General features: G+C 47.4%; 1 protein-coding gene and 2 long non-coding RNA genes across 8 annotated transcripts in view; 1 reads left to right on the top strand and 2 right to left on the bottom strand.

Annotated features, from left to right (window-relative positions):
• The window catches only part of Dlgap4 (DLG associated protein 4), a 126,909-nt gene that overhangs the window by 67,939 nt on the left and 31,084 nt on the right, over positions 1-27,886 (top strand). Inside the window, exon 1 of one of the 4 annotated variants that reach the window (XM_010640003.1) lies at positions 7-835. The exons of the other annotated variants lie outside the window; for them this stretch is intronic. Within the exon in view, the coding sequence (XP_010638305.1) occupies positions 805-835 (31 nt within the window). The 5' untranslated portion in view covers positions 7-804. Of the gene's footprint in view, positions 1-6; positions 836-27,886 lie in introns of those variants that run through there. 4 annotated transcript variants of the gene reach the window in all.
• On the bottom strand, positions 11,169-16,111 carry LOC104873364. Of its 3 annotated transcripts, none has more exons than XR_004518451.1 (5): positions 15,960-16,111; positions 14,676-14,717; positions 13,355-13,428; positions 12,424-12,523; positions 11,169-11,342 (listed from the first exon to the last, which is right to left on the bottom strand). It is a non-coding gene; the product is annotated as an uncharacterized LOC104873364 (long non-coding RNA). The 3 variants fall into 3 exon arrangements; XR_004518452.1 differs by lacking the exon at positions 15,960-16,111 and adding an exon at positions 15,032-15,242; XR_004518450.1 differs by lacking the exons at positions 14,676-14,717; positions 15,960-16,111 and adding an exon at positions 14,587-14,661.
• Positions 26,862-27,886, bottom strand: part of LOC104873363 — a 66,666-nt gene continuing 65,641 nt past the window's right edge. The window contains exon 3 of the long non-coding RNA XR_783443.3: positions 26,862-26,902. This is a non-coding gene — a long non-coding RNA (uncharacterized LOC104873363). The remainder of the gene's footprint in view (positions 26,903-27,886) is intronic.

Here is a 27,886-nt window from a genome sequence, read left to right as displayed (position 1 = left end):
TCTGTGCGTCCGTCCGTCAGTCCGCCGCCCGCCCGCGCTTCGGCCCTCCTGTCCGGCCGCCAGCTTTCCAGCCAGTGTCCCTGCTTCGCCTGCTTTGTCTCTCCCCGGCTCACTGTCTCTTTGTCTCTACCCTCGCGCTTCCTTCGGCTCCTCCCTCGCTTCCAGATCCCTAGTCTCACCTCGAAACCCTCTATTTTCTCAGCCTCCCTTCCTGGTTGCCTCCATTCTTTGGGAGCCCCCCTCAGAGCGCCCCCAGATCTTTTGGGGCGTCTCCTTCAGAACACTCCCCCAGGCCTCCTCCAGCTTCCCGCACATCCTCTGGGGGTCCTCCCTTCAATCTGTATCCCCCAGTCCCTGGCGTCTCGCCTCCTCTGAGTCCCCAAGAATTTCCCCCTTCTGGGTGTCCCCCGTATTTGCCTGGACTTCCTAGGTGCCTTCGGGTCTCCTTTAGGGCGCCCATTATCTTTCCAGCTCTTTGACTTCAAAGCCTCGCTCCTCATTCCCTTGGTTTCTGCCTGTCGCTACCTCCTTGTTCTCACTCAGGCCTGCCAGCACCCCCACCTCTCTGGACGCGGTCCCCTGCTTTGCTCTGCTCCCCACATCTGCCTTGGTGGTCTCATCACTCTTTCTCTGATGCTGAAGGCCTCCCTTTGAGCCTGCTCCTTTGGCCAGGGCTCTCGCTGCCCCCACCCCACCCTGTGTTTTCTCTCTGGTCTGTCTTCCCTTCTCTTCTTTCCCTGTCTCTCCCTTTCCCTTCTTCTGTTTCTGCCCGGTCTCTGGGTCTCTGACCCCCATCTGGCCCTCATGGCTTTGTGTCTGGAGCTCTTGAAGCAATGTGAGTGGTGGGGTGTCCGGGTCGGGCCGGAGTCATCCCGCAGGCTGGCCGCGGCTGAGGCTCCATGGGGTTGGCGCTGGGGCAGGGGCTGGTGCTGGGTCAAGGAGGCTCTGGGACCTCTGGGGGGTAGGGGCCAGGCTTTCTGGCAGAGGAGGAGGGAATGAGGGGCCTTCTTGCTCTGAGGCTTCTGCTTTAGTTGCTTGAGTGTGTGGAGGGTGCCCGGGCTGGGTATTCCTGCCCGCTTGGCCCTGCATGGCCTGGCACTCTGTGATCGCTTGTGGGCAGGCTGGGGCTATTTTGGAGCCGGCAGGATGTGATATCACTTGGGCGTTTAGACCCAGCTGGGGGTGGGGGCTGCGTTCTTGCCAACTAGAGTAATGACATTTTGCAGGGGGGTGTGACCTTCTAGGCAGCTGGGCTGTGGGGTTGTTGCCAGAACTTTGCAGGCCACCAGAGTGGGCAGTGCATATGATATTTAGTCTTGTTGAGACTTGATTCAAGGTGTTGGGGCAGAGGGGAAGGAATTCTTAAGCTGACCACCCTTGAGTATTTGGCAGTTAAGAACTCTGGAGCCTTGGATTTTGCCAGTTTTTAATACATGTGAGCTTGCGTGAGACCTTTGATCTCTCCAAGCCTCAGTTTTCCTATCTGTAAAAGAAAATTTTATGTGCTGGCTTCACAGACTTGTCATGAAGATCAGATGAAATATCTGTATATATACTTTGTGAACTATCTGCCTATTTTTAAACTGAGCACAGAGAGGGAGAGTAGCTTGCCCGAGAGCACAAATTCATGTCAGCTGGCATAGGAATCTGGGACCAAGACTACACAGTCCAGAGTTCTTTACTGTCCACTCCTCTGCTGCTTGGTTATTCTGAAACACACCTGCTCTTCTGAGAGTAGGGAAGGGCTGTCCCTTATTTATGCTGCCCCAGTTCCTGGTTGCTCATTGTCAGTCAATTTGGAGAGATGGATGTGTGTACCCGGTGAGATATCGCTGCTGGGGGACAGTTGGATTTTCTGTGTGCTTCCCCACTGTTCTTTAGTAGTGCTTGAACAATGGCACTTGGGCACACAGTTCGCAGTTGTGAACTATGGCTGCTTTTCCTTCTTCCATTGTGTAATGGGGAAATAAAGACCCCAGCTGAGAGAGGAGGCTTCAGAGAGCTGGGATCTGCTGTCAGCAACTCTAGGATGTCCTCGAACTCTGGAGCAGGGAATAAGACCAGTTATTGTAACCCTCATTTAGTACTTCAGATGAGAAAAATGAGGCTCAGAAAGGCCAGGGTCCAGTAGAGATTTGAACCAGACTCCTCGGTCCTCTTCCATGCACTGCTTCTGAAGAAGTCGTCAAGTGTCACCTGCCCCAGTATATAATGACAATTTCTCACATCCATTAGCCTCGTCCTGTGTGCCCTGTGTTTGGTATATTACATGGATTCCTTACAGTGGGGAGGAGAGAGGGCACGATCACTTGACTGGAAGTGAGAGGTTAAGGGCTCTGGTCCTCACCCACATCTTGCCCATTCTCAGGAAAGTCACTTTTCCTTGGGTGTCAGTTTCCTATATGTAAAATATGTAAATAGGAATAGAGATCCTTTTCCTAAGGTTGATTCTGAAATCATGGAGTCCCTAAAGTTCTGTAAGGCATAGTGCCAAAGTTTTATTTCTGGCTCTGAAACAATCCTGTGTAACTTGAATTATTCTCCTCTCTTTGGACCTCTTTTTCTTACTAAAAAAAGAGGGACTTGGATGACATGGTCTCTTGGGTCCTTCCAGCCCTGACGTTGGAGGATTCTAAAGTAACTTAAAGGCCAGTATGTCTCATTTTACCTTTTAAAAGCGTTTGGGGCCAGGGATTTAGCTCAGCGGTGCCACTGCCTGCCTCACAGTACAAGGTCCTGAGTTTGATCCCCAATACCAAAAAAAAAAAAGTGTGCCTGATCACAAAGTAAGAGGAAAAATGTGCTGAATGCTGCCAAATGTATGCTAAAGATGCATGAGGTTTCATAAGAGAGATGTTCTGTCTGGGCAGAGAAATCAGAAAGGCTTCTAGTAGGAGGTGGCATTCAAGCTGAGTCTCTATACCAGGCATGTGTTCTGTCTCTTCCAAAGCTGTTGCAGAGATGGAAGTAGTGTGGCTTAGCAATAAACATGTGGTTTTAATCTCCATCACTCACAGCCTGTGTAATCTTGGGCAGATTACTTTTTTTGATCTTCATTTTCCTCATCATGGCTCAAATAATCATTTATACTATAGAATTGTGAGAAGGATTAAATGAGATTTTATATAGGCACTTGGTACGTAGTAGACACTTAATGTAAATTTTCCCTTCCCAGTAATACCTGGGTCTCTAGGAGCACAATAGAGGCCAGCCTCTCACCTAACTCCACCACCCCCTGGTTTGGGTTCAGGTAACATGTAAATCACCTTCTGATTATTCTAGTAATAATAGGAGTAATCCTCTAATCTCCCACAACTGTGTGAGGCATTGTATAATCTGCCAGACTCTTTCCTGACCATTATTCCTCCAAACAGCCTTGAGAGGAAGTCAGAAGTCAGTAGAGTTCTGCCTGTTTCACAAGTGAATGAAGAGTAGGGGGCCAACAGAGGGACAGGGACCTGCTCAGAATCCCCATCATGGCAGTGTCAAGATAGGGTTGGAGCCCAGGGCTCTCAACTTTTTTCCCTCGCAGTTTTTTCCAAGTTTCCTGCTTCTACCTGGGAACCTATCCAGCAGACCTCCTACTTTGACATCTGTTCTAGGAGGATTTGCTTGACATTTGACTGTCTTAGTTCATCTCACCTTTAAAGGATGCTAGTTGGGGGCGGGGCCAGGACTGAGTCACAACTTCCCTGGCTTTCTTGCCCTAAGGAGCAGCTAGACGTACCTCTAGGGCACTGCTGGAGACCTACTGGCTGTAGAGACAGGCTTTCTTCCCAGAAGCTCAGATGGGCTTTGAATGGTGTCTCCCTAAGCTCTTAGGGAAAGGCTGCTCTACACATAGTTTGTTACACGCCAGGGCTTCCAAAGCCACACTGAGAAGGTATTGTTAGATCTACCTCTTTGGTGTCCAGTTCTCTTAGAGCCCACACTGTCAAGCACTGCCTCTTCCAGGAGGTCTCAACTGCTGGCCCTGGAGTCCAGCTGTGGGTTCAGTCATAGGTACATATACTCGCTTAAAGTATGACCTTATCAGGTCATTTTTACATCTCTATGCCTCAATTTCCTCTAATATAAAATTTAGTCTTTATGAAGTTCAAGTTCTTCAGTTTTATCTCTGCAGATTCTCATTTGGCAGGTATGGGAACAAGAATCAATTTTTTTTTTCCTCACCCTTGGTAGTAGAGAATTAATTCAAGGCCTTGGCATCTCCTGCCTTTTTTGCTTTTGTTTTGAAATAAGGATCCACTAAATTGCCTAGGCTGGGCTCAACCTTTCTATCCTCCTACTTCTAAATGCTAAGATTGTATACATGCTCTGCCCCACCTAGTTGAGAAACAACTTTTATGCCAGCCTTCTAAAGGATTCTGATGCTGAGAGCGTGTTGGCTACACTTTGAGAAAAGCTGAACTGAGAGTTTCCAGGGTTTAAGTGACAGTCTGGCTTGTTCCTGTTGTGTGACCTTGACCATTTTCTGTGCCTCAGTTTTCTTCCTTGTTAATCTGACAAAGAAAGACCTACCTCACAGGTAACTGTGAGATGAAAACTCATGTAATAAAAACATCTCAAGAAATGACAGTTGCATCGTCATCATCATATTTGTTTTGGGCAGCATTGGTTGTTTGCAGAAACAAGTCACCCTTGCTTGGCTTAGCCCTGGCAGCAGGCACTGGCAGATCTGGCCAGGGTGAGGGTTGTGGAATCAAAACACCTGAGCAGGAATGAAATCCAGTTGTCAACAAGAATTTAATGAGGTTGATGAGGCGTGCAGTGTAAATACCTCTCAGGTGCCCAGGTTTCCCACTCCTGGCTGTGGCTTGATTTTCCATACTCAGCTGGAGTTGGAATCAGCTGTGTTACCCCCATTCCCATTCTTGGAAACCAAGGCTGCTTTAAAAACAAATAAATCCAAATTCTAGAGCTAAAAGATGCTTCCTGACTTGTCTCACAGTAAGGATGCGGGCCTGGTAAGGAGGTACCTAGGGTCCCAAAGCAAGACCTTGCCAGGGCCAGGGTACAGCCACAACCCCACCTATCCCCAGGGCTCCCTCACCCCTTGTATTTCAGCCTTTATGACCAGGTGAAAAACCAACTCCAGCAAAACTGTCTTCACAGGGCGAGAGAAGCCGTCACAAGCATTGAAGCTAGCTCAGCCCAGAGCTGAATAGGGCCTGGGAAATACTTTCTTACTGGCGGCCTGCCCTCCCAGCCTGGGCTGGGCAGAGAGAGAAAGGGAGGAACAGACAGACAAGGCCTCTGCCCCTGAGAACATATGGTCCAACTAGGGAGACAAGGCCTACAATTATGAGAGACTGTGTGACAGTCTGTAATTAAGTGTTGCTGAGGAAAGGCATTGTCTGAGAAGGAAGATGTGAGTATGAGCCAGAGGAAAAAAGAGCCTTTCGAGGGGCGTGGATTGCAGAGGCAGAGGGTGGAGCTGGCATTCTGGAGACTGGTTTAAAGGTGGGGGAGGGGGCTAGAAGTAAGAGTGTTTAGTAGGCTAGGTTTGCTGTGTGATACCTCAAGGCTTTGACAGGAAAATCTAGAAGGGACCAAGAGGTTGTAGGCTGCATTGAACATTAGCAGAAAAGCACAGGCAGTGGAAGGACCCTGGAAAGTTTTAGAACAGGGGTAGCACAGCTCCAAAACTTTTTTAAGAAGATGAATCAGGCTGAGTAAATTGAAATGAATAAAAATGATGACACAGAGGAGGTTTTGCAAGCATCCAGATGAGAGAGAGGGTGAGGTTCAGGTGGGACCTGTGGGTATGGGAGGAGCTGGATGGAGGAGCAGAGGACATTGTGTTTCCTGAGGACACCCCACCACAGCCTGATGGACCAGAGGGAAAGATGGGTATTGGTGGGCTGGGGCAAGAAGTGGCAGTCTGAGCACATTGTTTGTACACCTGCTGTGTGCCAGGGCTTCCACTGGCACCTCAAGAAATCTGTACAAGAAGCCAGAAGCCAGTGGACTTAGCATTCCTGCTGTACAGATAAGGAAAGTGTGGCTCAAACCCAGAGCTGTTTCTAAACCCTGTCTCTTCCCACAGTTCAGCTCTGCTCCTTGGAAAGGAAACTCGGGGATCTGAGTCTGCTTGCCCCTTTAACAGGGGACATGTAAAGCCTGTAAAACTCTGCATTCTGAAGATCCTGAAGGTCAGGATTGGATGCCAGCTTAGAGTCTCTTCAAGGTGGGAAAATGGAAGGAGTTAGGGATATTCACATCATGCTTACACCCCAGGATATACAAAGTTTCCAGAACTGTGCCCCTTGTATGCCCAGTCCATCAGTGGGCATGTCCTCAATTGGTCCCCATCAAAAAGGTTCAGTCACCCACAAAGGCAGGAAGAGACTTGTCCCAGATACTTATTAGCACAGAAAAAGCCAGGTGATGGAACCCTGGTTTGATTTCCTGGGCTATAGCCAGGAGAATACATCAAGCAGAGGAAACTTGCCATGACCAGAGTGGCTGAAGGGTTTATGGAGTGAGAAATGATGGTGGGAGAAACAAGAGGCATGTTTCTTGTTTCACTTGGGGCCCTGCCTCATCCACAAAAAGAGGCAAGTTAGACCTGGCCATAGTGATCTACAACAGAGTTCCCAACAAAAACTAGTACTTTACAGAGTGGCCACTGTGGAAAGAAGAAACACTGATTAGTCCCAGTGTACAGCAGGAAATCGATGACTTACCCAAGGCCTTGCTAGACAGCCATTCTGTGTGTGCAGTACATGCCCCCATGTGCATGAACTTGGTCATAGTTGCCATAACCACGTGGCAGGCCCAGTCTCCAGGCCCCACTCACTCCACTCCTACCTTATCCCCCCTAAACACTGTCAGCATCCAAATGCCAGTCTGGTTTGGTAAATACTCTCTAAGCCTAGCTATGTACAGAGTATGGTTGTAACTGTTAACCATGTTTTTCATATCAAAGTCTTAAAGGTTTAAAGAGGGAGTTTTATGTTCCTTTAGAACAAAAACAGCTTGAGAACTGTTATCTGGACACTGAAACAGTGGACTAGAGTGCCCTTTACTGTACCTTTCAATTGTAACTCCTTTGATTACCATTTGCCATGTGCTTTCTCATAAATTTGCTTCTTATATATATATTATTCTCTTTTTATTTTCAGCATATTGGTTCTGGATCTTTCTTTGTTTAACCTGTTTTGCTTTGTAGAGGACTTTTATCCACGTTATCACAGTAGCACCTTATATAACCCAGACAGGTCATTACTATTCTTATCTTCATTTTTCAGAAGAGGAAACCAGGGTTTAGACTTAGTGACTTGAACAAGGTCACTCTGGCTGAGCTGCACATTTATCCAACACATATTTATTGCTGCTATGTGCCTGGTGATGAACCAGTCTGGGAAATGTGCTGGCAGGCAGAGCAGACTTGAAGAGATAGTTTCTCACCTCATTCACTGACTGCACCATCATTGAGGTCTAGCCAGGATCCAGGATTACTGCCTCCACACGAGGCGCTTTCCACTGCAGATCCCTCTGGTTAAGGCTATGGATCTGGACCATTACAGTCTGTGAACCATCCACCTGGAACATCACGGTAAAGCAAGCCAAGGTGTAGGTTTCTGCAGACTAGACTTAAGAAATGACAAAAGAGGTTTGTAGTAATGTCTTAATTATTGACAAGAAGGTGAGGAAGGGCATCTTAGCAAAGGACCATCTGCTCCCTCTCCCCAGGGGGAATTCATCCAAAAGCTGCTGTGCCTAAGATCCTGGACTGACTTCTGCTGCCTCCAAATATTTGATTACAGTCTGTACAGGTGTGGAGCCCTATGGCCATGTGCTGAGCTGGGGACCCTCTCTGCTTTCTTTAATATTAAATGAAAGAAAGGCAGGTCCTAAGATAGCAAGTCTAGAAAGAATTCTGGCCCCCAGTTCTCTCACTTTCCTTGAGTGGGAGCCAAACCTAGATAGGAAGGGACTTATTGAGAATGACATACTGAGAGATTCCCTTCCTCCTTTTACCAGCCCGATTTTATTTCCCTAGTCATTCCTGGTAGGGAACCTTCCTTTCCCAGCCCTACATCTTCAACTTAAAAGCCTTCCTATGCCTGAAGGCTGAGTTTTTCACACACACACCAGAATCCAACTCAGGACACTGGGCTTGCCAAGCAGGCAGCACCACTGAACCACTGGGCTACATCCCTGGCCCCATGTCTTCAGACTTACTGATATTCCCCACCCCCACCCCAGAGCTATGCAGTGTCCAGGCTACCTCTTTTGATCCTCAAAGACTTTTCAGATCTGGCTGTCTGAGTCCTGATTCCTAGGAGTCTGATTCTTGAGATCTGGTGGTAGGTATCTATGTACATTTTTACATTTTTATATGTAAAAATCAAATTTTTTATTAAAAGTAATACATAATGTGTGGTTTAAAAATTCAAACTTATTTATGATGCTGGCTATTGAACCCAGGGCTTTGTATGTACTAAGCAAAGTTTGAAAAAGAAGATGACCAATAAAAAAATTAATGTCTCCTGGGCTGGGGATTTAGCTCAGTGGTGCTGCCGCCTGCCTCATAAGCCCAAGGTCCCGAGTTCAGTCCTTGGTACCAAAAAAAAATCTCTCTTAACCTGGACACCTGTGACCAGATATTTCTTTCCACAAGTTCTCTGCTGCACAGGCAACTATTTCAGAAGCATCCCTTTTTATTACACAAGCAGTGGTACCCCCTGTATCTGTTACTGTGTCCTTGTCTTTATTACAAAGTCTATCTGTTGTAGCTTACTCTCTGTTGGCACACACACATCCATGGCCTCATTTTTTCATGAGCATGTGGCTTTCCATTGATAGACCATCACTTGTTTGTCAAGTCCTCTCACCAGGGAAACAGTACTGCAGTGAGTGCCTTCTTCACATGTCTGCATGCATGTTTGCATGTGTGGCCACAAGAGCCCTTCCTTCCAGCAAATGAAAATGCTGTTTCTGAGAGTCTGCACTTTTAAAATCTTGTCAGAAATTTTCCCCCACTAAGTTTACTGGTACATTTAAAGCAAACAATACAGTTACATTTATCATTAGGATCTTGTACCTTGACCTTGTCAGATATTTTTGAATTGCCTTCTTTTCTATTCTGAACATGTATATATTTTTAAAAACATTCCAATTGTACCCCCCAGATTTAGTTTCATGAACTAGAGTAAGAATCACTATTGTAATCCAACCCGTGGTTTTACAGATGGAGCAAGGTCTAGAGAGGGAAGAAAGTGGTCAGTGTCACTCCTTTCCCTACATACTAAGGTGCAGGTGGAAAGAAGTGAGCCATGAAGGAAAGAAATGGGCTAGAGCAGTGGCAGGAGGAAAGCCCACATTGAGGGTGAGGGAATTATGTTCTGGATTGCTGGGGATGTCTCTGGGACTTGGACTTCAGGGAAAGGCCTTCACCTGTCTGTCCATCATGAGCCTCTGTAGTGTGCCGCACCTGCTTGGCAGCAGCTGGGCCAGTCCAATAAGAGAGCTCACTCAGACATTTACTCAGCTTCTTCCTGTACTGACTTGGTCACTGTGCCCCTGCCATCTCTGCACCTCAGGTTTTCTTATCTGAATGGTCAGGAGACTCATACCTTCCTTTCTCTTGTCCCTGGGCTAATGGGAAGGTTTGGTAAGCCAGCCAATGGAAATATAGTAAAACTGATTACAGTGGCTCCAGCTAGGTACTATTTGGGCACCTTGTCAGGTAAGGGTCTGAAATTTGGTCCTATCCTATGTGGGCTGCTGTCACGATGGCCTGATGAGACCTTGGGCTGGGAATTTCAGTGCAACTGTTGGTGGATACCTGCTGTCGATGTGCCTAGGCATGGTTATAGGGTCGTGCTTAGTAGCTTCCTGAATTTGCTCTGCCTCAGGACCTGGCAGATGAGGCAGAAGCAGTCAGGGAGTCCAGGAAGGTGTCTGCACTGCCACCAGTTTTGCTTCCTTGCACAGGCCAACAGGCTTGCCCCTTGGGTTAGGGGATAGGTCATCTTGCAGCTTCTTTTCATCCCAGCAGCAAGGTGACCCGTTTGAGGAAGAGGAAGTCTGATACTTGAGTAACTAGTGTAGTTTAGTGGGAAACGGTGTGGTATGAGCCTGCAATCTTTTTGAGATTAGAAAGCAGGGTTTAGCTCTCACAGTTCTTGGCACTCACTACCTTCCCCCACGTTGTCCCAGGCTTTAGTGCTTTAGTTTCACTTTGGGGTTACAAACCAGAGTGAAAGAAAACAGCATAGCAGGAAGCAGCTACTTCAGACCAGTTCAGGGTTGGGGAATGTTGTAGGACCCAAGCTAAGCAGGCCTCTTCTTTACCCACTTCCACCCTTGTTCTGGAGGCCTGGCCAGGCTAGGTGGGGCCCTATGAGAGGTGCCAGGCTGCTGACTGGCAGTGCTGTCCTGGCCAGGCCATCTGGGAGCAGGCCAGTAGGGCAGGTTCCCTGGATGAAATCAGCCTCCCCGGGTGTGGTGCAGCCCTGAGCTGGGGGTTGGAAGTTACTGCCTTTTAAACTCCTATTCCAGGGACGAGACAGGGCCGGATCTTGGCTGGCCTTGATTTAGAAAAGAAACCATGGTCTATTGAATCCAGCTTTCTAAGAGCAGTTCACTCTCCCTGAAGGTAAAAGCATGCACACCCATCTCCATTGTGAAAACTCTTGACCTTGGGTAACCACCATTGGCACCTACCCCAACCCATAGCAGTTTCTTCTCAGGGCCTAGCCAGCCTCAAAGCCTTTTTGCCCTGGTCCCATTCCTGGTCTCAGGACAAGAAATAGTGGAGCAGGAACCCTAGCTTCTCATGTCTTTGTGTCTCTGAGTTGATAGGTAGCTTCAGGCAGGATCTTCCCTGCTGTGGCTTTCAGAGTCTGTATTAGTGAGTACAATTCTTTCCAGCTCTGCTCCTCAGTTGAATTGATTTTGTTTCCTGGAAGCTGGTGAGAATCTCACAACCCTGGCTTTGGTCTGGTGTCAGCTTTTGTATTTCAAAGATTAGTGATTTAGCTCAGTGGTGCTGCGCCTGCCTTGCAAGTGTAAGGTCCTGAGTTGGATCCCCAGTACAAAAAAAAAAATTTTTTTTGTTATCTAAGCAAGCCAGGGTCTCAACTTCCTCTTCTATGTGCTTTTTTCTAAGAAAATGGTCAGACTTGCCAAAGAAGGTAGGGAATCAATTTGGTTGCTTCAACAAATAAGATTTTTATGTACTTTACTTTCTTTATACAATCACAAGGTCTCTAAGCACAGGTCTGGTGTCTACTCCCTGAGTTACCTGGTGAGTACATAGTAGGTGATCAGGAAGCCTTTTGTTGGAAGGCTGAATTGGTAATTCACCCTGGCTGTGTTATTCTTTTGGCCTGCAGAAATAGAAATAATTCTATTAAGCCCACTTGGTTATACAGCTGAGCTGGGCCCAGTAAGAAGCCCATACCCCAAAAATCATATGGACCCTTAGTTAAGAACATAACTAGACTGATGGGGTTTAGATCCTGCCCTGTCACTGAGAGCCATGAGCCTTTGCTTAACCTCTTGTCTCATTTTCCTCACTTGCAAATAGTGATGACAGTACTGCCTGACTGTAGTCTCAGCCTGAGGGCAAGAGGAAGATTGTGTAAAAGCAGGAAGCATAGTGCCTCGTGGAGGGAGGGAACCCTGTATGAAAGAGTGCTGCTGTCACTGACTTCCAGGGTGAGAGAAGACTTAGCCTAGCTGGACTGCCATGTACCCAGCCTGGAAAGATGGGCTGGGTACGCCAGGTGGAAGGTTCTGATGAGGAGTGTACAGTGAGTGACTTGAGGCAGGCTTTAAGGAGGAGGGACCTTCAGGACCTCTAAACTGAGTAGGCTCAGGTAGTTGAAGGTTTGTTTTGTTTTTGTACCAGGAATCGAACTCAGGACCTTGCACTTGAGAGACAGGTGGCAGAACCACTGAGCTAAATCCCCGCTTGAAGTTTTTGAGGGGAGGCAAGGACAGGTTGTTCATGAGTTAGGACAGCCAAGATCAGCTAGAGAGGTCTGTCCAGGGCTTGAATCTGCTGGACACCCAGAGCTATAGTTCATTTTTGCAGGGTTTTCACTACATCTGGATGGTTTTCTCCTGGAGGAGCTTGTTAATTGAATATGCTGTGAATAGATTTGATAACTTCAGACTTTGCTGAAACTTTCTTGCGTCCCAAGCTTCCCACGCTTGATGATGTGGCTGTTATCCTGCATATGGGTGTGGTAGCAGTCAGAAGGTGTCTGTTGCCTACAGCAGGTACAGGCTGGGGTGGAGGGTGCTTGTCTATGCCCAGTAGAGGTGCAGCTGCCACCACTGCTGCCGCCTCAGCAGCCTTTTCAAAGAGTGCATATGACAGTGTGTGGGAACAGTCTATGAGAGGATCGGGGTTCCTCAGACCTGGATTTTCCCTCTCCCCCATTTCACCTCCACTTCTCTTACCAAACAGCCAATCGTGTACCTTCAGTGCCAGGGGCCATGTTGGGAGCCAGGGAGAGAACGGAGAACACAATTGATCCATCCAGCTTAGAGTCTGGTTGCACTAGGTAACAAGTAAACAAGATATATATTATCTGATTGCAATAAGAGTCTCAGAGGGCCAGTGGTTTAGCTCAGTGGTGTCACCGCCTGCCTCACAAGTGCAAGGTCCTGAGTTTGATCCCCAGTACTAAAAAAAAAAAAAAGTCTTAAGGAAACTAGTAGGTTCTTCAAGGGATCTCATCAGAGAAGCTGGGGAGAAAACCTCAGGAAAGGTGACTTGAGGATTGATGGGCCAGTTAGGCCCCTGAGGTACCTCAGGTGAGAAATAGCAAGTCCCTGAGGTGAGAATATTTGTGTATTGCAGAAACAAGGAGAGGTACTGGTTATATCTGCATGGGTCAGTAAGCCAGTTAGGTCTGAGGCAGACAGGCTCCCCTGTGGGAGCCAAGTGCATTGATGTGATAAGAGGTTAATAGTAACAGGGCATGGTGGTGCACAACTGTAATTCTAGCACTCTGGGAAGCAGAGGCAGGAGGATGGCAAATTTAGTTTGTGCTTGGGGAACTTACACCCTGTGTATAAATAAGCAAGCAAGCTGGATCAGGAGTTCAGTGGGAAAGCCCTGGGTTCAATCCCCAGTACCACCATCCCCTAAAAGAAAAGATGTGATACTGAAATTCTGCAAGTGATTTTATTTTACAGTTAATATCAGTACTTCCAAATACTGATTACTGGTTTTTGTATGCTCATTAGGTAAAGTTTCTTGAGTATTTTCTCCTTGTTGCTCTACTTCTTTTCACATACTTCATAGTTCATAGAGCCTCATTGCTGAGGGAGGCATGTTGGATTTATTACTGTTTTTAGAGATGATAAAATAGAGAAGTAAACTGACCTCCCCAAAGTCACACAGCTCATTTAAGATTTGCAGTTCTGGTTCACTGTTCTTTCTGTTCTACCACATTGCCTCTGTTTAAGAAGAGCAAAGCAGAAGTTACTGTTTTTTCTTAGAAAGGTTACCATTCCAAAATGGTTGCCATTAAAAAATTTTGGCATAAGGAGCTGGGGATTTAACTCAGTGGCACCACCTCCTGCCTTGCAATCACAACGTCCCGAGTTTGGCATAAGATTAATTGCATTAGGGCAATAGGATTAAAATAACTTTTCTGTCTTGTATATCATAAACAAATTTATAGTACATTCCTTTCCTTTTATTTTGAAGTTTTAGGATATTTTAGTAAAATACACATAACCGTGCAGGTCAATGGCATTAAGTGTATTCTCATTGTTTAGCAACCGTCACCATCTATCTCTAGAACTTTTCATCATCCCAGCAAAAACTGTACAATTAAACATTTAACTCTCCATTCCCTACTCCTCTAGCCCCTGAAAGCTCTGTAAATGTGACTACTTTGAGCACCTTATTCACTAGCCCACTTTAAGAATGTATATTTAAAAAGGGGTAGTTGGAGGTCTCTGAATAGTGGACTCTTGTAGTGATTAATTTTCCAAGTTAATGCACACTGCAAAGCTAAGCCTATTCCAGCAGAGCTGTTAAAGGACTGATTGACTCCTGAGTGGGCGTCCTACACAGAGGCAGCCTTGCCTCCAAAGTCCACTGTGGCTGTGAGGGGTTTGGCTACAACCCCTCTAAGGAAGCAGGAATTAGATTGAGGAGGGCCGTGGCTTTAACCATATGCCCCAGTGTAATTCCTCCATTAGCCACTAACTTGCTCCAGTGCCACTCAGTATTTACTTGCAAGCCCTTCTACCTCTGAGCTTCCTCTCTGGGAAATGAGACAGTACTTTCTAGAGTGAGACAGATAATAAACTTCTTTTGCAACCTTGAGAATCCTAAGTCAGTGTTCGGATAATGGTTAAATGCAAGGAAGCTAAAGCTTCTAATTGTTACTTTTCTTTTAGTTTTATTTTATTGGTACTGGGGATTGAACTCGGGACTTTGTGCTTGCGGGACAGGTGGCAGAACCACTGAGCTAAATCCCCAGCTACAGTTGTCATTTAATAGAAGTAGAAACTCAGAAGTTGATTTTCCCAAGGTCACACAGACCTATACTTTGTTAGAGTATAAAAGGTTAACTAGGGAAATTGAAACCCAGCCACCCTCACTCTAAGTTGTAGCTCTTTGAGGGTCCTTGTTGGTTAGTCTTTCCAAAGATGGTGGACTTGGGGAGCACTTGGTTGCTTTTCCATCTTACTGGATTTAAGACATTGTATGAGAAGCTCCAGTGTTGACAAGCCTTCAGGAGAGAAGGGAAGAGGAGTAAAGGTTAGGGTAGGGAAACAAGAATGATGATTCTGCATCATAAGAATAGAGCCCTGGGCAAGTGATTTTAGCTCAGTGGCACTGTGCCCAGTACCATAAAAAGAGTCGTGAGCCAGGTGTGGTGGTTCATGTCTGTAATCCCAGCACTCAGGAGGCTGAGGCAGGATTGCCTTGCTAGCCTGAATTACATAGCGATACCTTGTCTCAAAAACAAACAAACAAAAAAAAACCCCACTAGAGTCCTGAAGTATTTCCATGGTGATCATCTTCCTCGGGGACAGCAGATACCTTGCAGTAACTCTTCATATGGAACCCATGGCAGACAGCATCAGTCAATCACAGCACTCCCACTCAGTCTTAATACAAGCAGGCAATACTAATCAACCAGAAGTAGCATGCCCAATGGAACCTGTACCATCCCAGCCTAGTGCAGTCCCCTACTTTTTCAGATGGGTGGCAGCCCTAGGAGGGAAAGAAACTGTTCAAGACTGTAGTGATGTCATAGTCCTCTTTGTGAGAGTAGCAAAGGGTGTCTTAGGACAGCCTGATGCCTGAGCAAGTGTATTAGCAAAAACATCAGGGCAGATACCCCCTAGAGGGGTAGAAGTTGTCAAGGTAAAGTCTGCTTTATGTGCTCCTTGAGATGCTGGCTTGGGGTCAGTGTCTTTGTGAAAGTGCACTAGTCACATTTTACTTGCCAAAGGCATGCAAACTTGTCTTTCAGCAACAGCTCCTAAGCTCTTTAAGAATATGTGTCGTTCTTGCTAACACAGATTAATATTTTTTGCTACTAATGAGACTGGGTGCCATGGAGGCTGGGTTTTAGAGGTTTAAATCTGTAAGATTTGCACTCAATAGATAGTGATGGTGAACCTTTTTTGAGTTTTCTGTGATACAGCCCAATGCAGCATACATGCCATAGGTTTGCCACCGCTAAGATAGAACATGACTTGCTGTGTGACACTGAGCAAATCCCCCTACCTCTCCCAGCCTCCATTTCACTTAGGGAGATGGTGAAAAAAAATCTGGAGGTGAAGATCAACTATTTGATGCAGTATAAGGATCTTGGAAAGTGAGTGGGCTACTGCAATATCCACCAGTTCCTGGCAGATGACAAACATCTGGTAACCCTAAGTATTAGCTACTAAGATTCAGCCAGTTCTTAGAGTGTGGCTATTGTGGAGGCAGGGCTGTATGAACAGGATGGGGTGGTTACCTTTCAAGTGACCTTTCAAGGAGATCTTCCCTGATTTACCATGCTGTACTTTGAGAGGGGAAGGGACTGTTCAAGAGTGTAATGATATCATAATTCTCTTTGTTAGAGTATAAAAGGTTGTGTCGGGACAGCCTGATGCCCAAGGAGGTGTGTGAGGGATACATGTAGTCCATCATCAGACTGGGGCCTCATGCTTCCCAAGCAGGCACTATGCTGCTGAGCCATATCTCTGGTGATTCCACACCTCCTTCATGCTGTTGCCTGTCACAGATTATATATGGTGTGTCCCAGGAACTTCCAGAACAACCCGATGTGGGGTCCTAACCTCCAAAAGCATCAGCAGGCATTCATCAGGGCAGCTCTTCTTTTCTCAGCGGCGGATAGAGTGGGGGTGAGTGTTATAGGGATGTAAATCACTGTCTGACTTCAGGAGGCTTGGCCTAAAGTCAGAAATGGAAAGTAAACAGGCTTATCAAACTGGTGGGCAATGTGTTAACATGATTTATTGACCCAGTGAGGAGCCAGTGCAAGACCTAGGGATACTATGCAGCAGGACTTTTTGGAGGAGCAATGCTGGAACCTAGACTTAAAGGAGAAGGCAGAATTAGTGAAGAAGGGTATTTCAGACAGGGGTAGGCTGTACAGAGGCCTGGAGGCTACAGAGCATACTGTGTGGCATGAAGAGGATGGTGGAGAGAAGTTGGAAGAATGCTTGGCAAGGCGAGCTCAGGGATCCGTACACTAAAGTATGAAGATTGTGCTGGTACTAGCATGGTGTAGAGGGGTAGGCACCTGTGCGTGCCTAGGCAAGGCACGGGACCTTCTTCAACACAGACCCTGGCATCTGGCCTGCAGAGATCCCAGAGAGCCTACAAGTGGGCAGCAGGTATGTAGGCTCCTTGCTTAGGAGATATGTGGGCCCCTCAAGCTATGGCAGTGACAGTTTCTCACCTGCCAAGTCCCGTGTCTTCCCAGAAGACTCGCCTAGCATCCCCAGAGCAGTGGACAGGGCAAGCCAGTATGACTCTTACTTTAAAGATAAAAGGCATTGAAGCCCAGGAAGTCTTTGTTATACAGTGAGTGAGTGCTGGAACTAAGGAGTGTCTGTAACTCAGAACCAGGTACAGGGATAGGGGAACAGCAAATGTCAGCTGATGGGGAGCCCTTGTACAGGTGGACTCCCCAGATGAAGCTGTGGAAGCCCTGACTTTGCTGTCTGAGCTCTAGTGGTTGGCCTGTGTGTCCAAGCTGTGTGACTGTTTCTCCTTTCTTTTTTTGCTTATTGATAGTATTTCTCCAGAGGCAAAAACATTTGAACTGTGATGGTCACGCCCACAAAGATGACATCTAATGTCACACACAGAACTGGACATGAAGTAGGAGAGCAAAGAGTATCTCAGGCCTAGAAGGATTTTGGAAGGTCACACCTGTGAGAGGTTGAGTCCCTTTCCAGGTATCCACTATGCCTGTGTCTAGTCTGACTGACCATCTTCTAGCCCCCTCTCCCACCTTTGGCCATCTTTACCTCTTAAAGCTACTTCTGATAATGTGGCAGGATCTTCTTAACCCTCACCTTCCCTTCTTCACTCTGGGACCACATGCATGTGACCGTCTTCTAGGTATTTGAGGACAATAGCCCTGCTTTTTCTGAACTATCTTCTCTTCCATCACACTAGGCACAATTTAATGGTACATACTTCTGTCGCTTCATTTGTGACAAGTCTGTCACAGATATCCTAGTCACTCTTGTTAAGCAATTCCAGGCTTCCTTGGTCAGTTCCATGTGGCTGCCATGGTGTCCAGTCAACAGAGGCGGTATATCACTGTATTCTGTACCTTACTGTGAGCTTTTTTGGGGGGACAAATTGCTAGCCCAGTGCCCCAGGCATGACATTCTCACTACAAATATAAATGTTTGCTGTATGGGACGGGATGGATTCGAGGCATCTCTTTGGATTATTCCCTTCTTTTTCTTTCTTTTTTGTTTGTTTTTGTTATTGCTGTTTAGAGACAGGATCTCACTTATAGCACAGGCTGACCGCGAACTCGCAGCTGTCCCCCTGCCTCTGCTTCTTCATAGGTGCTAGGATTGCAGGTGTGTACCACCACACCCAGCTGTCCCCTTCTCATCAGGCTCCAATTTGACCACATCCCTTGCTCTGGAATCACCCACAGCACCATAATATCATCTAAAGTTCAGTGGGGGCAGCCCCTCCCTGTCCCTCTGCCTACCTTCACCTTGCAATGTCTGAGATGTCTGGTCAGCCAGAGTCACTAAGGTATTTCTTCCACAGCTGTCTTACATGGGTTCCCAAATCTGGAATCTTGGTGTAAGATCTGAGGCAGAGGCCATTCCCTTCCTGTGTGTTTGTCCCATGGGCCTTCTTGGCACAGAAGCCAGTAGCATCGCCTGTGCTGACCTGAGCTGAACTCGAGGTTTTCCCTGTTCAGTTCTGCGCTGCTCCTTTCATCTTGTCTCTCGGCTGGTCTGGGTTCTTGGCTCCTGCTTCTATCACCCAGTATAAGCACCTGTCTCTCCAGACACAGTGAATGAGCCTGTTAATACCATCTTTCTATTCTGAGTTCCACTTGGTCATTCAGAATGATGAAAGAGACCAGCAATCTAAGTGCACGAGGCCAGTAGTATCTGGCTTTGACTGGGCATGGAGCCTGTGATAGCTTCTGAAAAGCTAGGCTTTCATGACCTGTCACTAGTTTGACGTCTGCCCTCCACAAATGAGGGTAGTTTTTTATTCTCTTTTCTTAAGTATTGCTTCCCATGCTGGGCTCCTGGGGCCTCAGGCTTTGGATATGTAGCAGCAAGGCTGACATGCTTGGTGGGGCCAGTATTTGAAAAGCTGCATCATGCATTCTTCACTCCCAGGTCCTCATGAGGCCAGGTGGGCTGTACATGTCCAGTTGGACTGGAGCCATGGCTGTTCTGTAAATCTGACCATCTGTTCTGTTTTGGTTTTTTTTTGAGACAGGGTCTCACTGTGTAGTTGAGACTGCCCTGGAACTCACTATGTAGCCCAGGCTGGTCTTGACCTCCCAGCATTTCTCCTTCCTCAGCCTCCCAAGTGCACAACCACGCCTGGCTCAAATCTGACCATCTTATTGATACCCCCTGCTGGTGGTTATAGCATTGATATACAGTGAGAAAGTCATGATTGGGAGATGGTTTGATTCAAAGCTTAGACTATTGGAAGTGAAAGTGATAAGGTATCCTAGGAAATAGAGCAGATGCTACAGGTGGATCTCTGAGGATATCCAAGATGTTTGTGGCAGATTCCAGCACAGAATGGGTGAGAGATGAATGTGGCCCCTTGAGTTGCTTACTGAACACATTCTAGATTGTAGTGGAAATATTGTGAGGAGTCTTACCTGGTGCTAGAGGAAGAAGTGGGATTCAGCTACAGGTTGGTGCTTTCCTTGAATGCCTAGAGCTGGTAGTCTCCAGGCTGGGGAACCTAAAAGCTCAATCTGGAGGGATCAGAAAACACCCCCATACTCAGAGCCAGACTAGGGTTGCTGCTCTGCTGCCTGAGTGCATTTGCCTTTCTGATTCTTTTGTTGTGTACTGAGAGGCTGAATTTGTTTAGTACCCTCAAAATACCATGTGGAGATTTTTTTTTTTTTTTTGGAGACAGGGTCTCACTGCATTTCAGGCTGGCCTTGAACTCATGACAGTCCTCCTGCTTCAGCTTCACAAGTACTGGGATTACAGGAGTAAGCCACCAAGCCCAGCTCTATGTGGAGATTATTTATTTATTTTTATGTATTTTTTTTTGGTACCGGGGATCGAATTCAGGTCCTTGTGCCTACAAGGCAGGCGGTGGAACCACTGAGCTAAATCCCCAGCTATGTGGAGATGGATGCGTTGAGAGTTCACTTCAAGGACTTGGAATGGGTGGGAGTCCCCAGAGCCTTCCCTAGACCTCCTTGGAAATCCCCAGAACCTAGTTTGAAAATCACTGGAATTACTATAGTAGCTCCTAGGGCCCCTCAAGCTCTAGAATTTAGAGGCCTACATCCTTTTCAGACTCAACATCCCATCATCCAACTTGTGGCCTGGCCCAAGTGGGGCCTTACTTTATAGGCTGTGGTGAGATTCAGCCAAGCTGGAGTAGTCCTAGGTGATTGGAAACCCATATCAAGGGTTCCTAGCTAGAGGGTCAGGAGTATCTGGGTTCATGTGTCTGGAGATTAGGGCCCAAAGAAACAAAGTAAGCAGGAGTGGTCATAGGCCAGACGCTGCCTTTTTTGCCGTGTGGTGGGGCTCTAGTCCACAAGACACTGGGCCCCTGTCTTATTGCCAGCAAAACCAAAAGCTGCCACACTATCCAGCCCACTCAGAGGAAATAGTCAAATCTTGCTCAAGGATTCTAGGATAGAGCTGATTTGTACTCTTGAATGGGATCTGGCTAAGATCTAAGCCAGCCCTCCTGGCATGTGGCACCTGACTTTCAGCAGAAGCCATGTGGCTAAGCAGTTGATAAAAGTGCCGGTTCTTCTTAGAAACCGTGGCCCCAATCCTGGTGCTTCCAGTTACTGGCTCTGTGGTCCTGGGCCATTTACTTTTCTGAGTCTCAGTGTTTTTCCTCTGTGAAATAAGTGCTAGGCCTGCTGACAAGTTAGAGAGTTGACACATTTGAGGCACTTCATGCTAAACCATCCCTTGGGCAGTTGGAAAAGCCCTCAATCTTCTGGAGGCTCCAGGCCAGCAACTCCCCACCCTCTGGCCCTGAACTGAGCTGTGGGGCCACCTGGAGATACTGCTTAACTCACTCCCTGCTTCCCTGACCCCAACTGGATGTGAATAGTTCTAAAGAGCTACTGGAGTGTGGGCACTGCCCTGGGAATCATCGGGTACCTCTCAGGCAGCTATTCTAGCCTGTGAAGGGGTGGCCATCTGTACTCCAGATTCTCCTGCAGCCTGTGGCCTGGTACCCAGAGTCTGAGACCAGTCCTGGTGTACCACCCAGAGGAGGCTTTTTCTCCTTCACCTAGCCACAACTGAGATTCCACCAAAAGTGCTTGTGGCTACCTCCATTACAAGGTTTCCATGGGGCTCCTGATTTTCCAAGGGAAGACTTACTGCCAGGCATCCTGGGGAGCAAGGAGGAGGAACTGGAGCTCCAGAGGAACCAGGAGCTCTGAGGGCAGCTGCTACCACTGATACAGATTTGTGTGCTACAGGCCATGTTGGATGGCAGACATGTACTTTGTAATAATTCTTAAAACTGTGAACTAACTCCATTTGAAAGTTCTGAGGGTATTTATGTGGTGCTGGGTTATAACCCAAGGCCTCCTACATGCTAGGCAAGTGCTCTACCACTAAACAACATCCCAGCCTCCCACCCTTTTTTAAAAAAAATTTGAGACAGGGTCTCATTAATTTGCCCAGGCTGGTCTTGATCTTTTGATCCTCCTGCCTCAGCCTCCCAAGGAGCTAGTATTACTGGAATGTGGCAGCAAGCTTTACATATTTTTGCATAGTTTTAAAAGTCTCTTTTCTTGCACAGTTGGCAGCCTTAACAAGGCTGGGCCCAGATCACCACATGACAGCTATGGGTTAGACATGCCCCCCCCCATTCAAAGCCAACCCACTTTTACCTGGGGAAGCTAAGGCCCATAAAGGGACATACATGGTGGGTATGCAGCCCACCATGACCATTGTTGACTTTTAGGACCCAACAGCCTGGACTCACAGAGCAGAACTTCCTCCACTGCCACTCCTAAGAGTGAAAGGCCTGCTCTCTCGTTCATAAAGCAAGAGCTATAATTACCTGGAGCTGTCTGGATAAAGTCACATCTGACCCAGGGCTTGTTCAGTGATGGTTCTTTTCAGTATGCACACAATACCCCTTGCCTGCAAAGTCTTGCTGGAAGCCTGCTTGCTTTCTCCCCGCAACCTTTCAGAAGTGTAGTTTCTCAGTTTCTGACACCTGGTGCTTAGAGTGTGTTGACCTAGTATTCCTACAGCCTCACTGCCCAACTGCAGGGAGAATTATTCATAGCTTTACCTCCCACCAGATTGTGCTTCTGTTGGAGTATTGTATATGTGTATTGGGGACAGATATGAAGGGACTTCAGAGTCCTAGCCCTGGGCCTTAGATTCTAGCTCAGAGCCAGGAAGAAATCATTCTCTTCCCGTAGCTTCAGTTTGCCCAGTTGTCAAATAAAGATCTGTTCATTCATTCAGTTTACTGAGCCCAGCCAAGTATTAGGCCTCGTGCTGGGCAAGCATCATAATTATACACCTAAGTCCTCACCCTCAGTCAGGGACCTATGTGAGATATTTGCGATCTCTGTCTGGTAGGGGAGAAAGACAAAAGATGAGAACTAATAAGTGACCTGTGCTTGAATGAAACAAACAGGATCCTCAAAGAAGGAGTAACAGTCATAGGGTAGTCGGGGTGTTCACTGAGAACATGACCCTTGAATTGAGACCTGAAACCAGGATGAGAAGGAGCAGATGTGCAAAGATGAGAAGACAGGGAGAATGAGGCTCAGAGGCCCTGAGGTAGGAGTGTGCTTGGAGCATTAAAGGACCAGCAAAGAGGCTGGTGCAGCTGGACTGGGATGAGCGGGGGCACGGTGCAAGAAGTGAGTGAGGCTACAGAGGGTGGGACGTGGCTCCCCTTCTTGTGGCCAAGGTGAGCAATGTTGGTTTATTTTTCATGGAGGGGGCATAATCTTTATAAAGAAGCATCCATTTTGCACTTGCAGAAATCTCAGGATTGAGAGTGGGTAAGGCAGGCTAAAGATAAAGTGGGCTTGAAAGGAGGAGACTAGGCTGTTTTTAGTGTGAGGAGAAGTGGGCCTCTGTAAAATGTGCTTTCATTTACAAAGGGATGAGGCTTTGCCAGTGAGGAAAAGGGTATTCCCAGGCTTCTGGAGTGTGTTGTCAGTATGTAGGGTCCCCTTATGGAAAGCAAGGCTGATGTTGGGGAGAAAAGGATTCAGATTCATTCTGGACTCTTAGCTTGAGATGGATGTTCTTGGATTTGTCTGCAGAGCTGAGTGCACTGGGGCTGTTGAGGCAATAGAGGATGTACCCTCATTGCTGGGCCTGTGTGCTGTAAAATTGATTCTCTCACTGCAGCCTAGCCTGAAGGGATTTTGGGAGTTGCCTTGGGCAGGAAGAAGGTATCTTCCCTCTAGACAGCCTCAGGAAGCCAAGGATCCCCAATGAATGGAGACAGCCCTCCTCCTGCTCTCCTTGCCTTCTACCAGCTAAACTGCCTAAATTTTATTTTGCCAAATTGTGCCCTGCTCAACTTCTGCCCCTCTATGCCTTAGAGCTTAGGTTATCTGTCTTGCTCCTTTGCTCACAGAGATCCCTTCACCACAAGCCCTCCCATCTCCTTGCCAGTCAAGTGATTTGGTCATCTGTCCACACTTCATGTCGTTGAGGAAGTGATCACTTTCTCCTACATCCAGAAGCCATGGTAAAGGAGTGGTAGGGGCCCTCCCACCCTTGATCACAGAATGCCTTGTATCTATCAGACCCTTGCCTCACACCCGAGTTCATTGGGTATCACCTCATCCCATTTTGTGGGTGGCCAAGGTTGTTCACTCCTTACTAATTTTGGACTTGGTGTGGTATAGGAGGAACAGGATAGTACTCAGCCTTAGGTTCCACTCCCAGCCCAACACTGTTTTGCTGGAAGGTAAGCAAGGAAAAATCACCTTATCTCTCCATAAAATGGGGCAATAGTAGGACATACCCAGTGTGTCATGGTTTTGAGGACTAAGCTATGCTACAGCTCAAGTCAGTTCTTGTTACTCATGGTAGTTATGTTATAGTCATAACAAATACCAAGCCATTGCTCCCATGGGAAATAACAAGGTCCCTGCAAGCCCCTGGTCACCATATTTTTCTGGCCATTCAGTAAATAAACATAACCTCAGTTCTTTGTGTGGGGAGGGGAGTAGACAAGGTCTTGCTGAAAAGCCCAGGTTGGTTGAACTCAATCCTCCTGCCTTACCCTCCTGCATGCTGGTCAGGTATGTTCCACCATGCCTGGCTCTTAAAGACACATTAATTCATTAATGTCAAACTCACGGCCAACAGCACCGTGACTTGTGCGTGAATGAGACATGTCTAACACATACTTTTTTCACAAGACATGTCTCAGCCTTCTTGAACTTAGAACACTAGGCAGTCCTTCAGCAGTTACTCTAGGAGCTATTTTAAAGAAATTACCAGCAAAGAACAAAAGGGAAATTATAGCCCTAACCAGTCCATGAAAAGGACATTTGTTTACTGTGTGAGAGCTGAGATGAGAAAACATTGTTACCATATTCTACCTCAGCTATAATGTGTATTGGATGCACATGTCTGTGTAAGGTCTGTGGTTACAAGTAAATCAAGTGAATGGGTAAACTCACACATGCAGATTCCATAAGAAGTGAGGGTCAACTGGACATGAAGTGCTTTTCCAACACTGGCCCTACTCAGTGAGGTTTGCTTTTCCTGCAAAATCGTTACCAAAAGACTGCAAGGCTTGGCTTCTGGGCAAGGCTCTGAGGACAGGGTAAGCTCCCTCACCTTTACACTCTTGTCACTAGTATGGCACCTCATCCTTGTAACCTATTGGCTTTTGTGGATATTGAAGCACAAGGCAGGCACAGACTCAGAAAGCCCTGAATGCCCTCACTGAAGAGCTTGTTCAAAGTCTGCTAGGTAGGATGTGGCACCATTGAAAGTTCCAAAATCAGTGGTGTGGTTAGATTCCTCAAAGGGCCAGGGTAGAAGGGGGTCAGGAAGAGCAGGACAGGAATTGAAAGGCCAGGGAGAAGGGAAAGATGGGGAAGGAAGCTATGGAGAGCCTGGCTGTGGGAGCAGTGGAAGATCCCCAGAAGAGCTTAGGAGGATATTGGCATGAGAGGTGCTGCCAGTCCATTGGTGCTAACTCTTGAGGCACAGCAAGGGAGGTGGCAGTCAGACTGCAACAGAGGGCTGTCAATAGAGGAGTGGCTGTGCAGGTCAGTCTGGCCCTGCTCCTGACCTAGCTCCTAGGAATTCTCTCCCAGGTCCCCCTGCTTTGGGTGGGTAGGGGGCAGACAGGGAAGAAGTGAGGAATTTGTAGCCTAGTGGGGAGAATCTTTGAGATCTGTTTTTACCACAGCTGTATGGTTCACAGGCTTCTCCTTGAATGGGAGAGAAAATGGGATCTTACAGCCTTTGGCACTTTCTCTTGACAAGCCATGTCCACTCTAAGGCCTGGAGCTGGCCCCTGCCTTCTCTGTAAGGCCCACTGCTACACCTCCCACACTGTCAGTGGCTCATGGCATTCACTCCTCTTTGAGGAGTCTAGGACCTTTCTTTAGTCTACTGGCCAGGCTCAGGTATCTGAACCAGCAGGCATGAGGACTGGGCTAGCTTCAGGATCAAGTGCAGCCAGGCTTCCAAGACACTTGTTGGAGCCAAATTCTTGGGCCTGTGGTTTCTTCCAGATCCCTTGTGATGAAGTCACAGGCACTCCTGAGTATCTGAAGCTTTGGCCATCTTAAACACCTTGACATTATAAAACAAAATGTGAAAACAAATTCATTCTGACTGGCTAGTTTGGTGGATAAAATCTGGTGCAGAAGGCAAAACTAATGAGACAGAAGGAGCCTCTACCTCAAAGAAGTAAGGACTTATGGTGGCACGGAGACTACACTAGATGTCTGGGTCCAGGGCAGGCTGCAAGGAGGCTGGGTTGTACTGCCAGCACCTGTCTGAGCTCTGGCACGAGGAACTTGCATGGCTGAGATCAGTAGACAAACATGCAGACTGTGGGGACAGGGTTCAGAATTCTGTTCCTTTAACATGTGCTTCACTCAGGATCTCCCCGACCCTTCAGTACCAGGATTGAACTCAGGACTTTGCGCTTGCCAGGCAGGCATGATGCCACTGAACTACATCTCCAGTACCCCCCACCTTTTTTTTGAGACAGGGTCTCATTGTGTAGTTCAAGCTGACCTTAAACTCATTATGTAGCCCAGGCTGGCCTTGAACTCCCAGACACCCTCCTGCCTCAGCCTTCTGGTTCTGGGATTACAGTCGTGCACCACCACACTTGGCAGGATCTTTGAAAATAAATATGAGAGCCAGCAGGAGTTAGACCTACATGTGGTCGTATAAATTGTGGCATATAGAACATCTGCCTGGGGGAGGGATACAGGGATGCACAGTTCCAACACCTTGGCAGTTGCTGCTGCTCTCTAAAGTTTTAACATGTTCCCACTGGCTTGAACTACCTGTGGTACGTGTATGACTGTCCCATCGGTCAGGAACATGTATGGCTGTTCAAGCTGGCAGGAACGTAATGTAAATCAGAGCCTCGTGGTAGCAAGACACGAATTATGGCCCTGTTGTGGGTCTAATTGGCAGATGAAAAGCTGTGCACTCTCTGGGCTATGCAGCACCCATGGGATATGTTCAGTCAGAGGCAGCCTTGAGTGCTCCAACAGTTGCATAAAAAAGAAGAGGGCCAGGGCTAGAAAGAGCTGGGATGAGAACTGGCAGGAGAACAAGAGCACAGAGGACAGGGGAAAGGGTTCCAACAGGAAGCAGTTCACATATAAAGGCTGAGTGCATGGTGTATTTGTTTCTCTCAAACTGGAAGTGGTGTGCTGAGGGAGTGGGACATGTGACCGAACATAAAGGTCTCATAATGGGAGGTGGCCTAAAACCTTGGATATTAAAAGTGTTAGGGTCCTTTACAGTAGTCAGATAATCTTGATTTTTGGCATCCAAAGGTTTTCAGTCACAGTAATGAGGTTAATTTTTTCATTCAACAAATATTTATTGACAGCCTTCTGTGCTTGAGTCATTACCCTGGGCCTGTGCCAAAGTGCAGTTCCCATCTCTGCTCCCAGCCTGTAGCCAACACGTATATTCTTAGAGGAGTTGATGACAGTTGGGAAAGTTGCTCCGATGGAGGTTCCTGAGTGATAGAAGAGAAGGGAACAGTCAGGGTGGCCTTTCAGAGGAAGGGACACTTAAAATACTTGACAAGTCCGGGTGGGGGCAAAGTGAGATGTCAGCCTCTGTTTCCCGCATTTGTAAGAGGGAAATGAGGGTCTTCCATAAGGTTTGGCCCCACCCTCCTGTTCCAGGGGACAGGACTGAAGAGCAGAGCAATGCCCATCCCCTGTGGAGCTCCCAAGGCCTCAAAATCCTCTGCTACTCACACCACTTATCTCAATGTGACCTATAATCCAGGAGACAGAGAATCTTGAGAGAAGTCCACTTTTGCTTTTATTGCATCTGTCCTGGCCCTTTGTTTGTTTTTTGTTTTTTGAGAATGTCTTGCTATGTAGTGCAGGCTCATTATGTGGCCCAGGCTGGCCTCAAACTCATGGCAATCCTTCTGACTCAGCCTCCCGAGTGCTGGGATAACAGGCATGCACCATCATGCCCAGCTTGGCCTGGCCTCTTGTCCGTCTCATTTTACCTCTAATGACCCACCAGCTGCCTTGGTAGGGGGATCAGACCTCTGTGTGCTTCAGCATGACCCTGGGCCTCTGCAGTCCTGAGTGGCTAGTTTCATCAGACTGTGACCAGCCCTGTTGACTCCTGGGAGAAGGGGTCCCTGTGCCTTGACACATCCTGGAGACCACTGCGCCTGCTGACTTCCTCATAGCCAGTGTCAGTCCCACCCCACCAATAAAGACAAGACCCTGGGGGCGGTCTCAGCCTCAGCCAGATTTGGCTACCCAACATTTAACTGCTACTCCCTTAAAGGACAGATTCTCCCTTAAACATTGTAAGAAAATGGAGGCTTCACTATTCTGAGCTGGGTCAGAAACACACACAGTTAAACCTGCTTCTGGGCCAGGGATTTAGCTCAGTGATTCTGACACCTGCCTTGCAAGCTCAAGATCCCAAGTCCGCTCCCCAGTACCAAAAAAAAAAAAAAAAAAAAAAA

The sequence above is a fragment of the Fukomys damarensis genome, unplaced genomic scaffold (genome assembly GCF_012274545.1).
Source record: "Fukomys damarensis isolate Sample0158 unplaced genomic scaffold, DMR_v1.0_HiC HiC_scaffold_22, whole genome shotgun sequence".
NCBI classification, from domain to species: domain Eukaryota; kingdom Metazoa; phylum Chordata; class Mammalia; order Rodentia; family Bathyergidae; genus Fukomys; species Fukomys damarensis.
This window is presented reverse-complemented; position numbering and strand designations above follow the sequence as displayed.